This window comes from Oryzias latipes, chromosome 3, assembly GCF_053564925.1.
Source record: "Oryzias latipes strain Hd-rR chromosome 3, Olatipes_Hd-rR_3.1".
Lineage (NCBI taxonomy): Eukaryota > Metazoa > Chordata > Actinopteri > Beloniformes > Adrianichthyidae > Oryzias > Oryzias latipes.
In genome coordinates, this window is record NC_136239.1 from 23554656 (window position 1) to 23568938 (window position 14283).

Genomic DNA, 14283 nt, shown 5'->3' on the forward strand with positions numbered 1-14283 from the left:
CCTTTGACACATTTGAAACAATATCCAAACTCACACACGGACACACAAACAATATACACTCCTGACAAGCTTATCTATCAGGTCTTTATGTGTAATTCTACCCACAGAGTGGGCTGAAACATTCTTGTTCGATTAAAGGAAAAATAGGTTAGGCGAGGACAGATTTCTTAAAGACTTTAATCTTTGGGCCCGTTATTAGAAAATTAGAGCTCGGGTAAAGTTTAGGCCTGGGAGTTCCACCGTGTCATTTTCTTACCTTGTGAAAGTGAATAACAGGTTCAGAGTGGATACGGATGAGCTGCAGGCAAGACCTGTAGCCCTGGAAGAGTTGTGCAAACAGCCTGAGAAAGACGGCCCTTACCTCCTTGTCCTGGCATGAACACACAAAACAAACACACACACGCACATTACTCATAAAGCAGTTATGCCACAAATGCAGTTCGATAAGCTAATTATGCAACAAACGTGTTATCTGTCATTAGGGTAATGGCTTACGGTCAGTTAGACCCCTTACTCCAATGCTGACCTTTTCCCTGATAAAGGATTTTTCTTTTTTGGGAAGAGGAGGATATCCCTCCTTTAGATGACGCATCACAAAGATGAAGGACAGATGAACGGATGGTCACTTACCAACAGTTTAAGATTGGAGGGCGCAGTGCGAGGGGGAGGAAACGCATTGTCTGCTATTTCCAAATCAGGGTGCAGAACCTGAGCAAAAGTTAATTAATCTTAATAAGACTTTAAGGAATTTTGACAAAAACACAACAAGCTTTCATTTAAACAAAAATGTGCACCAGATATAGAATTATCAAACAGACAGAAATAGATTTATAGTTGTAAAATGTTATCTGGTAATACTGAATTAGAGGTTTATTTATTTCAAATGTGATTAGCTCTACGAAAATATGATCTACATGACCTAATTCTGCTTTTAATATATGCAATTTGAACAGCATTGCTCTTACTAGTGACAGAGAGGTCTGCGTTTGATGCAACAGAGGTTCTGGGAGCAGGGACAAGTGAATACACTCAGGAATCTTTATCGTTCCTCCATCCAAGTCAGCAATAATAACATCCAACTGATGAAAACACAAAAAGCAACCGTTATTCAGGTAATTGGTTTGACATCTCATGTCATGTCTGCAAAAATACTGTAAAATAAAGAGCCTCAGTGAATCACAACTGTGTTAAAGACCCACTCCAATCATCTTTCGATCCATTGTAAAGCGTTCCCAGTGTTTTGTGTGTAATTATGATCATGCAAAACAGACATTTTTTGGACATCATTTCTGCAGAGCAGCAGTAGTTCATTAGGAAATGACCTCAGAGTCGTGGGTGGGACTGTTGGGACTGTTGGCACTGAGCCCCCCCCCCCTCATTGCAGGGAGCTTGGAGCAGTGAGCTTGTGGCCTGCCCATCATACTTTCTACGTCACAAATAAGCTCTTTTTTTAAATGTCATTTTAACATCTGGTCCTGATTCATTATGATTTGAACCAAGAAATACTCAGAAAAGCACATTTGAGCTTTATTGTCTTAATATATCTTCTCCATCATAAAAAAAACAAAACACCACAAGAACATGTTAAAAACACAAAAAACATTTTTTTTATTGGAGTGGATCTTTAAAGGGTGCTTCTCAAGTAACATTGATGAGACCAAACTGTTTGGTAAAAATAAAGTGTGCCTTTGATTTGATTCACTGCACTTACCAGATCCTGGATTTCATTTTGAAACATTGAGTGCACTCCAATGACGAAGGGGGTGGGCGAGCTTAGCACCTCCAGCAGGCGTGAAGGTAGAATTGGAATATAAGGGTAACTAAACACATAAGAAGACATTAACATGAAAAACAGCAAGTCCAAATATTTACTAGACTGAAAATAAATGAAAACAGTAAGTATGTAGTAAATCATTTAGATCTTTCAAGTAGTCTGGATAAATATCATTTTACCTAGAAATAGCAGTCATTGAGTAGCAGGTTATTTTAAGTTGTAGTGATTTCATTTTCTGAGCTCTTATTTTTTTCTTTTTATGCGTTTTTTGTTTCCTCCATTTATCCAAACATTCTGTATCATTAGGAGTTCAGATATCATCTATGTCACAGAACGTTGTGGCAAAAAGGAAAAGTAAAATGTAAAAAACACTAAAGCAAGAGCTTCAAAAGTTTCAGAAAGGGTGAGAAAATAAAACATAGTTTCTAGGCACTTGTGCTGATCTTTAACCTGCTTTTAATGCATCTCTTGACATTTCCTACTGAATAATGTCTTGACACTGGTAATCTGTGAAAATGTTAAATCATCTGAAACATTTTCTGAAATCCCTTCACTGCCTCCACTCATATCAGTCATTAAAAAGGAAGGTGGGACAGTCATGTGGATTTCTTCAAAAACAAACAGTCCAACAACACATTTTTATTACAAAATGAACAACTAATGAAAAAGGGCTTTGCTTTGTCTTGAAGGGTAAGTCCATGCAGTTGAGACGACCGTTTAAGAAGAGAATAAAGCAACCAGTCGAGTTAATTATCAGTCAGGCCACTCGACGTGAAAGTCATAACAGTCAACTGTAAGTGGAAAATCACATGAGAATCTGCCCGATCTGCAGGGTCAAGCACGCTCACCTGTACTTAAGAGGAAACATAAGTGCTTCGAGGGCGCGGCACGCCTCCCCAAGCCTCTGGTAGCTGCTGGAGTGGAACAAAACCTTGTGCTCGGTCAGAACTGCACAAAAAAGACTGAGAACATTTTGGATTCCTGAAATAAAAGGAAACAGAAAAAAAACAGTTCAATTTATGAGGTACTTGCTAAAGCATGACACTCACACCGTTCCAGATCATTCATCATGGTTATTTGGGGAGTTTCAAACAGCGATTAGGAATAAACATCTCTCATTTTTGAGGCTTTGTGCATATCCATAGAAGCTAGATTTATGTGTGTCTTTTTTGTTAACTGAAGACAGAAGAAAGAAGCATTAAAAAACAATGGCAATACAAAATGTTCGTTACATTAAAAGACAGGATGCTAATTTGGGGTTTTGACAAAAAAAAAACTAAACAGAAATGAAGGTGGTTCAAGCACAAGTTAAACTGTGAAAGCAAAGGACAATGTTTGATGTGCTCATGTGTTCGGTGAGGTCCGAACGTGACTTTCAATGCTAAGTTTGCTGAGAAAATGAAAATTAAACTAATGTGGCAGAGACGAAAAAGCTGTCCAAGGACACCAGAAACTCAACTGTTGTCGTGCATTAGGCTGGGAAGACTGAATCTGCAATAAGTAACCAGCTCAGTGTGAAGAAATCAACTGTGGAAATGGAAGACATACAAGATCACTGAAAGTCTCCCTCCATCTGGAACTCCCTGCAAAAATCTCACCCGATGGGGTCAAAATGATCACAACAACGGTGAGAAAAAATCCCACAACCATACGGGGGGACCTAGTGACTGACCTGCAAAGAGCTGGGACCAAAGTAACAAAGGCTACTATCACTAACACACTACACCGCCAAGGACTCAAATCCTGCAGTGCCAGACGTGTGCTAAAGCCAGTGCATGTGCAGGTCCATCTGAAGTTTACTAGTAGTTGAACAGAATAATGGATCCTTTTGGGTACTTTTCTTAGTACATTTGGATGATCCAGAAGAGGATTGGGAGAATGTCCTATGTTCAGAGGAAACCACACTAGAACTTTTTGGTAAGAACTCTATTCATTGTGCTTGGAGGAAAAACAATTCTGGGTTGCATCCAAAGAACCCCATTCCTACTGTAAAGCATGGGGGTGGGAACATCCAGCTTTGGAACTGCTTTTTATCAAAGGGACCAGGACGACTGAATGAATGGGGCCATGTATCGTCAAATTTTGAGGGAAACCTGAAACGTGGTTGGGTCTTTCAGCATGACAGCGATCCCAAACACACTCCTAGGGTAACAAAGGAGTGGCTTCGTAAGAAGCATTTCAGGATCCTGGAATGGCCTAGCCAGTCTCCAAATCTCAACCCCATAGAAAACCTTTGGAGGGAGTGGAAAGTCTGTGTTGCCCAGCGACAGCCCCGAAATATCACTGCTCTAGAGGAGATCTGCATGGACGAATGGGCCAAATACCAGCAACAGTTTGTGAAAACCTTGTGAAGACTTACAAAAATAGTTTGACTGCTGTCATTGCCAACAAAGGTTACATCACAAAGTACTGAGTTGAACTTTTGTTATTGACCAAATACTTATTTTCCATTATAACTTTAAAATAAATTCTTTAAAAAATCAGACAATGGGATTTTCTGGACTTTTTCCCCCTCATTTTGTCTCTCATAGTTGCGGTATACCTATAATGGAAATTTTCAGTGGTAGAACTTGCACTATTGGTGGCTGACCAATTACTTCTTTGCCCCACTGTATATGAAATATTCAAAAGCTTTTATCCTTTAATTTTTCTGTTATACCATCATTTTTTCTGCCATTTACCCAATTGTTCGTGTTAATCTAGTCTGGTGATTAAGAAAAAGCTGACCGCTTCCCCTTCTAAAACTGCATTTCTTATATGAGAAGACCGATTTATATATTGCTCATTTTCCTTTTTAAATAATATTTCTGAGAATAACTGCAGGAAGGGATGGGCAGTAATGTTGCAACATTTTCATTCTTACAGGGCAAGTTACCCAAGTTCCCTACATTTTAACTTTAAATCCAAATTGACTTCTGATAATAGAATATAATGCAGAATTTTATAAAAATGAACATTTACTTAACTACACTACACATCTTAACTCTTTCTCTTTTCTTTAAATCTTTAAATGAGTTTGAATTAAGCACAAAAATTAATAAACGCTATTCCATTCAAAGAGACAAACTTCCCACATCAAAGTGTGGAAACGTCTTATGTAAAACCGTAAAAAAATAGAACTTTTGGTAAATATTCTCTGAAAAACAGAGGAAGTCACACACTCAGGCAGTTTAAAAAATATTTCAAATACCAATGTGACAATCAGGATGAATTCTAAGTTTACTGTTCCTGTTATTGTTTCCTATCAAGGAAATGACAGACCGATCCATCACATGCTGAAGTGATAAGAGAAGAGGAAGACATCTTCAAGCCACAGCTGGCTTTAGATATTCACCTGTCGAAACTGAGCACTTGTGTGGAAAACAAAAAGCCAATATTTAACAAAATGTGCCTTTTGAAAGTGACACAGGGCTGTCAAACTAGACATAGAAGATCTAAATGTTAGAATCAGGATGCCGTCTGTCTCTATCCAGGAAATACATGATTCGAGCTCCATTTTTACAATTACACCTCAGGGTTAGGCAACTGCTTATCGTGTGGAAGCAGCGTCGCATTTCTGAACAACAAAAATAGTGACAACGACAAGCCAAAGAAGAAACAAAGGCAATAAACAAACAACAGCGGGGATGTTTTGTCAATTCTCGGGGGGGGGGGGGGGGGGGGGTACTTCCTGTGCAGCATGACATGTTTAACTCGCATTCTTCTCTGATGACTTTATGACCTGTGCAAACAGAATAATATTCAGACATGCTTGTCTGGACTGCCTTCCTTATATGGGCATGAAGATGACCTAATAAAGTAAAATCACAGTTCTCAATCCTGACATGTGGCCTTTTGGCCGACAGGCTTTTTTCTGCATCAGCATGAAATCTAGTAATTGTAACTCCCACTTCTCAGTGTAAGGTGATAAAAAAACATGCAACTACCCTAATATGTACAATAGAAGTATGTTTAGCAATGAATCTTTTCAGATTAAAAAATTATTTTTACATTAGGTTAGTCAAGGCTTTGAACACCAGAGAATGGAAATCTCCGGTAAAATCTGCTTCTTTAAGAAAATTACTAAACATGTTACTGATTGTTGTTTATGATCATTCAAATGTTCCCAAAACCAAAAGTTAAAATTCAATTCAAATACATATAATAAGTGCCTGAAGAGAAATGTTTCACGAGGTTGATTAATCTACGACCACAGATTAGTGTCTACAACTATATTGTTGCTTGAACTCAACCAGGTAATTGTCAAAAAAGAAGGGATATTCTCAAATAACAAGCAACTTTAATTGATTGTTAGTTTAAACAAAGAGTTAAAAACAACCAAAAAAGATTTTTTTTAACTTGAGTTAATTTTTTTTATAATCTAAGAGGGGGAAAATCCTAACTTAATCAGAAGTTTTCAGGAAAGATGCAGCAAAGACAGAAACGTTTTCTCTCATCTGTATGCAAAACTCCTTAAAAAGTCTGAATTTTCACTAGGTGAAAATAATGTGATGAACAGCAACACCTTTATTGTAGACGTGGGTCTGTGTACTCCTTTTTACTGATTGGACCATGAGTCTGGAATAAATTCCATCCATCCATCCAATACACTACTATACTATATACTGTTAGACATTTGCAGCTGGATGAACAAAAAGAGCTGCATACTGTTTGCTATGGAATGATGAATATTCTGTCAACAGTACCATGTATGTTCAGATTGGTTACAAATGCTTCACCTCCACGTCACCCCAATCAGACGTGTTGCATAAGTGCCCCACTGTGCATGTTCTCTATTTTGTTTCAATGATAAGTGGATGGTAAACAGAAAACAGCGACCATGTTGATTTAAAGTTCATTATTCTTATCCAAAAAGGTTAAGAATGGGCCAGTTTTTTTTGTCCTTTCTGATTACAAAATCAGGTTAATCATAGTTTACTTAAATTTCAGCTATTTCAAGCATGCTTTAAAGAATAAAACTGCCATCAATTTACAATAAAGACAGAGTAATGAGCAATAGCACTTTTTCTAGAAGCACGCTGTGAGTGGAAGAAAAAGTCCTGTAAAACATCTGAACTAATCCGTGTGCGAGTCAGAGTGAATCAGTCATCTCCTTTACAGTGAGTGTCGCCAGCACAAATCATTTGGTTCCTACTTATCAACACATTAGGCAAAAACGGAAACACAAAGCCAGAAAACGGTATCAAATCTTGTTCATTTGTTTTAGTCTAAGCAAAAAAAAGTGATATCCCTTGTGGAAAAAAACACAATTGTGCCTCAAATGCTGTAGATTTCATGTAATCTACTAATAATTTAGCTTTAAGTTATTAAAAAATGATCTTTTGCAGTCTTGTTAATCTTAAGGTCTCTCCTCATCAAGTTCTTTTCTTGCAAATGTGTAAAGCAATGGCGTTATTTATCATTTAAGGAACGTAATTGAGAAAGAATGTTTCATAAAGGTAAAAATATTGTATAAGTAACTATTGTTACTGTTCATTTAGACAAAAATAACAAAACATGCAGTTGTAAGAAAGTACAGCCAAAGTGGTACAGTCATAAACTAGTTATGTTGTGACTCATATTTACTGATTAAGAGTTCTTAACATGTTTGAACCCACCCAACTGCTGGAAAAGCATGGCGACACTTTTGTGTGTAACAGGCAAATTGTTGTTGAGAGGTGTTTGGATGAGCTGCCGATCTCCTGCTCCCAGGCTGAAAAGCTTCTGGAAAGAACAACAGAGGCAGAAAAAAAAGGGGTCACAACGTGGTCCTGGTATATTTCCACAACAATCACATTTTGACAGAGAAAAGCATCCACTCAGATATATGTGTGCACGGTAGATGGAAAGAGCACGCCGTGGGGCAGTGTTTTTCAACCAGTGGAAATTGCCCTCATTAACTGATCTAAAAACATTTTCCATCTCCAGGATATCATTTCTGTGTTCATCTAAACAGGCCACACTGAGTAGTTAGGAATATGAAAGATCATAAAAGACTTCGTGTTTTTTTTATTCTATTAAAGACATTTTGATAAGAATGTGGGTACCGCGATTTAGCTGCAGCTATGAACTGTTTTCTGAAAAGTCCCGTCCCTTTAACTGTGTCCACCAATCATTCTTGAAGGCTTAAACACACGTCATCAGTCTGACCAATCAGAAGTGGTTAAAGTCTTCACTTCCTTGTTCTGATTCTGCTCATAAAGTCGCTCAGTTTCAGCAAAAATACCAGCTTAAGCTCGTCTTTAGAGGTGTAGCTTTCTGCAGGATCCGGTGTCAGACCGTGAAAAAAGTGAACAAACAATGAAGCTCAGAGACGCCAGTCTTTCTGCATTCGGCGGCTGAATGCACTTCATCTCCCATGATGCATCGGGTTAAAGTGACAGCGTCTCAGCGCACAATGAGCCGTCCTTGTTAAACGTCTTGAAACCACAACGAACACACATCAAACAGTTTTTAAATCTTCCAACTTAACTTTTATTACATCTTTTAGAAAAACCAGCTGCAGCTTTCAGCTTTTTCTGCCACAATAATTATCACAAAAATGCATGTGAGATTGTAGAGGGACTGTAGATCAATACAGACTGTGAGTCTCTACTTTTTTTTTACATTTTTGGATGCTGGTGTGCCGCAGAATTTTTGTCAAGGTTAAAGTGTGGCATGGCTCAAAAAAGGTTGAAAAACACTGCCGTAAAGGACTGCAGCTGTAAGACCAGCTCAACCGTCACAATCGATTGCACAAAATCCAAATCATCTTCAATCAATTTCATTAAAAAAGAAAAGACAATGTTTGCAAACAATTACCAAATCATTTGAAAATATGATTTTCAAATTAAATGGAATGAAATTGAAACAACTGGTGATGGAAGTAGAACACATAGGACAAGTAAAATGATTGATTTATCACCTCTGTGACGATTACGCAACGCCAGTTTTAACAGAAAAAATAACTACCGGCAGTACTTTTCCATTCTAACCGGTTTGTTTTTTTAACAAAGATGTTCGTATCTGTAATAGTCCTTCACTACGTCATCAAGTTCTGACACTAAAGCACTACAATAAAACATCTTCTCGTTTGAATAAGCAGTGACGGATCTCTGCTTTGCTTTAAAATGATCACAAATTAAGTACATATACGGCAGTTGTGCTGCTTCAAACCAGCTATTTTGGACAATACATTTTGCCGTCTTGACCACTGAGGTTTACCGTCACGTGCGGCTTTTCTAAGTTCTTTGGGTACTGCTGCAAACGTTGATCCTGGAGAGTTGGGCTTGCTGCACTTTAGGTCAAACGTACCTGAGAGCCTCCAGCAACAGGGACCTGGAAGGTAAAGAGGTTGGCCACCAGAACCTCTAAAGCGAAACTCATGGAATCAATGTAAACAGTGTAGATCAGACCCAAGCATCCCTGTAACAGAGGAAAAGACAATTCCCATTCTTACATTCCTTTACTCATCCGAGTACTTTGATATCTACACTGACATTTAGGTAAGGTTTGTTCAGCAGATAAGCCAGTGCCAAACATCACAGTGCCTGCACAAACTGTGATGAAATTTTTTTTTTTAAATTAAACGTTCCCTGAATCTAAAGACAACAGTCTGATTCACCCATATGACACGAATGCTTTCACTTGATCCATCTTGACCCGTGATGCAGACAGCACAAAGCACATTATTCATGTTTCAGAATTACAAGATAAAAGTGGGATTTGATTAAAAAAGAATCTAGTTATTCCTCCTGAACAGACAGAAAACAAGCAAGATTCAATCTTCAAGTGTCTTATTACCCGGAATATTTCAGGATAATCCAGCCGGGACACGAGAATGAGACTTTTTGGTGCAAACACTTGAGCTGGGTGGATTAGGCTGTCTTCCTCTGCCTCCTCATCTTCATCTCCATCAGCCTCTATGTTCTTTGAACCCTGAAACATTAAAAAATAATCTGTTTTAGTTGAAGAGTTCAGGACAATACCACATGGTATAAACGTTGACCTCATCTGTGAAGCATTTCAGTAACAACTCAGCAGCTCTGAGCTTTCAAACAACCTGTCAATACAATGTGAACCTAAATGGACATGAAATACTTGCTGCAAAAGGGACATGGTAAAATCAACCATTAATATAACATAAAATATTCAGATTAAAAAAAAGGTCTAAAATTAGACTTAAATATTTAAAGACTTAAGTGGATGAACAAACATTTCTATTTTCCTCTAAACTTGCTAAAGTGGGACAGAACTGTTGTAATGTTAAAATTCAGAATAACTACCATACAAACAAAAGCCAAAAACCCTTTGTGAAGTAAAATAAAAAACAAACAGAGATAACATAAAACGAGGGTACATTAGATAACTCACAGGGTTGTGAACCCCCATCAAAACACTGAATTGATTCTATTTTTTATCAAGTTATGATTCTATTATAGATAAATTATTTTGACATTCATATTTTAGTTTGCTAAAAAAAACAAACTAATTTCTCATAACTAGGGTTTCAAATTAAACAGATTCATTAATAAAAATTACATCAAAAACTAACTGAAAATTGCCAGAAAAAGCAATAAGACACCACTCTCAAGAAAATCCATTCATGGAGTTAGGAAATTGACATTACATTTTCAAAATGACATTCGTTTGATTGAGCAGATTGTTAAATCCGGCCTTAATGCGTTAACATAAAAGAGGTTGATAGTTTTATGACAGATTAAAACCATTGATTTACTAGTCCTTGATCAGCGACCAAACACACAAAAAGCAAAATCAAGAAGTAAAAAAATAAATAAATAAATAAATAAATAAATAAATAAATAAATAAACATGTTGAAGATGTTTTTAAAGTTAAGATATCACTCTCATGGGTATTTTATGTTTTAAAATGGAAAAATAAAGTAAAATCACAATGCTTGTCAGATTTTTTAATACCAATAATTTATACTTTTAGCCTGTTTCGTATTGTTTATTCTGTGGATCCATTGGCTGTTGTACAAAACTGGCACAAAACTAAAAAATCCTCTTTGTGCTCATTCCTAACTAAAGCCTTTTTTTACAATCTGATATATTTCCCCAAGCAGTGAAAACATGCCAAGAGTGCTCAAGTATATCAGGACCAAAAGCTAAGGATCAGAATAACCCAATCAGATGCTGGTCTCGTTTCTTCATTTTTCTTAGGATTTGACAATTATTAAACAAAACACATTCCTCTGCTGCCCGTCTGGACTCTCACCGAGACCCATGTGAGCAGATACAGACATTAGCTTAGAAAGCAAAGGTTGCCAAAAAAACACGGTCACGTTTCAGGGGGCTCTTCAATGCCTTCCCAAAAAATGGCTATTGGAATGTATGTTTGTTCGAGATAGGAAGATTTATGAAGGAGGTCAAGTATAGCCCGATCTAATGATTTGCATGTGCCTGTCAAAGGTTTAAAATAAAATAAACTAGGATTGCTCGAAGTTTGAAAGATTCTGATTTTAAAATGCGTCACTGGTGTTCACGTGTCTGGGTAGAAAGTTGCTTTTGTGTGGACGCTAAAAGGATGTCAGGTGTTGCTTCAACATAAGGAGCAGCTTAACTGCTTAAAGGTGACTGGCAAAAGTCACAAAACAATGTTGTTTTTTGCAGTAAAACTCAGACTTAACTGAACATTCTAAATATGTGACCTTTGAAGTCCAAACTGTTTGTCAGTTTATCTGAGGAAGGTAAAGTCGGTTTGTACTTTGTTCCAGGATACCCTCGTTGTAGACTACACTGTGAATGGCGGCACAAAGTGAAACTTGGTGAAAAACAAGGAAGGTAGACACAATATTGAGGACAGGGAAACATCTATTTCTATACCAGTGCCACACCTTGGTGAGATGGACTGGTGACACATCGCCCAACAGCGGCTGGGATAGGCTCCAGCAACCATGTGATCCCAAAAGGGATCAAATAAATTTAGAACATAAATTGATAAATGGATGGATGGATGGATGGATGGCATTGCCAGTTCTATTCTATGGACTCTATACTTACCATAGGGCTGTGTTTAAAAAACGTGATAACTTAATATGAAGTACCAATCCATCAATATAAGTAATCATTTCTCATTTCAAGTAATTTCATTTTTTTCTTTGACAGATAAACAAATTTCGGTTACCTTTAAAAATATACATTTTTTCTATTAGTAAAAGTTTGCCCTTAGTTCAGTTTTATGATTCATTTTGTGAAGTATTTGTTTTTAACTAAACAAAACTGATTTTGAATGAAAACATTAAAAAATAAATCAGATTTTGAATGAAACCACATAAAAATACAGTCAAATAGTTTGTTGAATTATTCACAGCTCTAGCAGTTTAAAATAGGAGTTTACATTTGTTTAAAGACTTAATAAAAAAGAAAAAGTGGCACAAAACTAACAATGCTTAATCACGTTTTGGTATCGACTCTTAAACATGTTTATTCAGCTAAACATTAAAGGTCCCTGGGGGCTCTTTGCAAAGATGCACAAGAACAACAAACAACCTCTGACTTATTTTGAATTATAATACTGCTCTGATGTGCTTTTCTTTAAAAGTTAAAATAAATAATTCTTACATTGTTGATACCTCTTAATAGATCAAAACAAATTTCCCATTTATGGAAATAGAACACTGCAACAGCAACAAAAAGCAAAAAAGGATGCATTGCTTAACACTCTTGCTGAAATAAAACACTTCCAAAATGACTCAAGCATATTTCCAAGCTAACACAAATCTCTCTGAAAAAAAATATCTGTAAAAAACTAATTCTGTATGAAAAAGAAAGTGATTGAGGACGGCTGTTTCGCATGTGAATCAATATGAAGTCATGGCAGGCAGAGTGACAAGAGTCATTTTTAGGCCTTCAACAAAGGCCAACACAATGAAACAATTACTTTGATGTTCTAAGGATATTTAACAGGGAAGGAGATTAAGAGAATCAGTTTAGACTTTTTTTTTTTTTAAACATTTTCATCCAAAAAAGATTAAGGGAGTTTCTCGCATTTGGGCAGTGAACACAAACAAAAACGACGGTAGTTTTCTGCACCAATAACCTAAATAAATGATGTTAAAGAGAATACATCAAGAATATATGCTGTGATGGTAACATGTGGTTGTAAATAGTTAAATGGCACTGACAGTAGTATAGAGATGCTATGAAAAAAGAAAAGTCAACTTACCTGAAGATTGACTTCTGCCTCATAGAAAGTGAGGCAGGAGCAGTAGTGTCGGTCCGAATCAATATCTGTCAACACAACGGTGAAGAATGTGGGAGCTTTCCTCTCCCTGTACAACCTCCAACCTCCAGGCTGACAGAACTGAAAACACACAAAAGAAGTCGTTTTCATCATTTTCTCAGCAAATCATAAGCATTTACACAAAATGTTCAGCAAACAATTGAAATACATGTAAAACATTCAACATCGAGTATTTAGTCAGGCACCAAGAATCAGAACATTGTTCCCAGTGCCAACACTCATCTTTCCCCCCTCATCTTCAGTCAGAAAGGAAAGAGTATTGAAACTTCTATCAAGATATGTACAACATATTTTTAATAAGTTTTTCCTTTTAATGCAAAACTACATGTTTCCTGCAGTATTAATTTAAAGACAAATAATAAAAAAATCTGACTTTTTCAGTTATTATGGGCTTTTCCATTTTACTTTTTTTACTTTATTGTGCAAAATAAACCTATTTTAATATCATCAAAAAAATAAGTTGAAACTTCTCTAGAAATTTGGCAAAAAAAACAAGGGGTGACAAAGCATTTGAAAAAATTAACATGTGAGATAGGATACCTTTAAAAATCCAGTCTGCAGCCACTAAAGGTTCTTTAAAATAAATCTTTTCCTATTTTTTTTTCTTCTTTTGAACAGTGCCCTTAATATTTCTGTGACACACTTATTGCATCATATGCATAACAATAGTGCTGTATAAATAAATCGTTTTATCATCAGTTTACTAAGATTCCGTCTTTAAAATTGGCAAAAACAGACAGTGAAAAGCACCTATGCAATTAGAAGTGTACCAATTTCCTGTACCATGCTTAGATCCATCACTGAAAAATGTTCATATAACCTTATTAATCAAATTGATTGGTATTTTTTATAAAGAAAGCAAAACATGTGGAAAAAGGCTGGCCTCTATTTGTAATTTATAAATATCCAATTGGTTAGAGTTAAAGATTCATAACAGACCTGAGTTGTCAGTGTCTGAAAATGAGTGTGGTAATTGTTTCTGCGTAAATAAAATTTCCCTCAAATTTCCCAGTAGAACAAATTGTGTCATTTTCGAAAAAGCCTTTCGCAGAAGATTCAGGCATCCCATCAAAAAAAAAAAATCCACAGCAAATCCGAGGCACCAAAACAAAAACAAAAAGAATTTAGCAAATAACAAACAGTTTCGCACAGCAAAAAAACATCCTTGAAATGATTAAAGCTTCAAAACAACATTTTGAGTTATGTCTCGCTTAAATCAATACATACATAAATCAGTTCTGCGTGTAATAAAAAACTTGCCTAATTCCCTGACAGCGGAAATGCA

General features: G+C 36.4%; 1 protein-coding gene across 8 annotated transcripts in view; it reads right to left on the reverse strand.

The window, feature by feature from the left end:
• Positions 1-14283, reverse strand: part of sbf2 (SET binding factor 2) — an 89066-nt gene that overhangs the window by 38624 nt on the left and 36159 nt on the right. For all 8 annotated transcript variants that reach the window (XM_023953463.2, XM_023953462.2, XM_023953460.2 and 5 more), the window contains exons 3-11: positions 12921-13058; positions 9536-9670; positions 9047-9157; positions 7372-7477; positions 2623-2755; positions 1712-1820; positions 966-1079; positions 631-708; positions 257-370 (exon numbers count right to left, since the gene is read on the reverse strand). In XM_023953463.2, the coding sequence (XP_023809231.1) occupies positions 257-370; positions 631-708; positions 966-1079; positions 1712-1820; positions 2623-2755; positions 7372-7477; positions 9047-9157; positions 9536-9670; positions 12921-13058 (1038 nt within the window). The remainder of the gene's footprint in view (positions 1-256; positions 371-630; positions 709-965; positions 1080-1711; positions 1821-2622; positions 2756-7371; positions 7478-9046; positions 9158-9535; positions 9671-12920; positions 13059-14283) is intronic.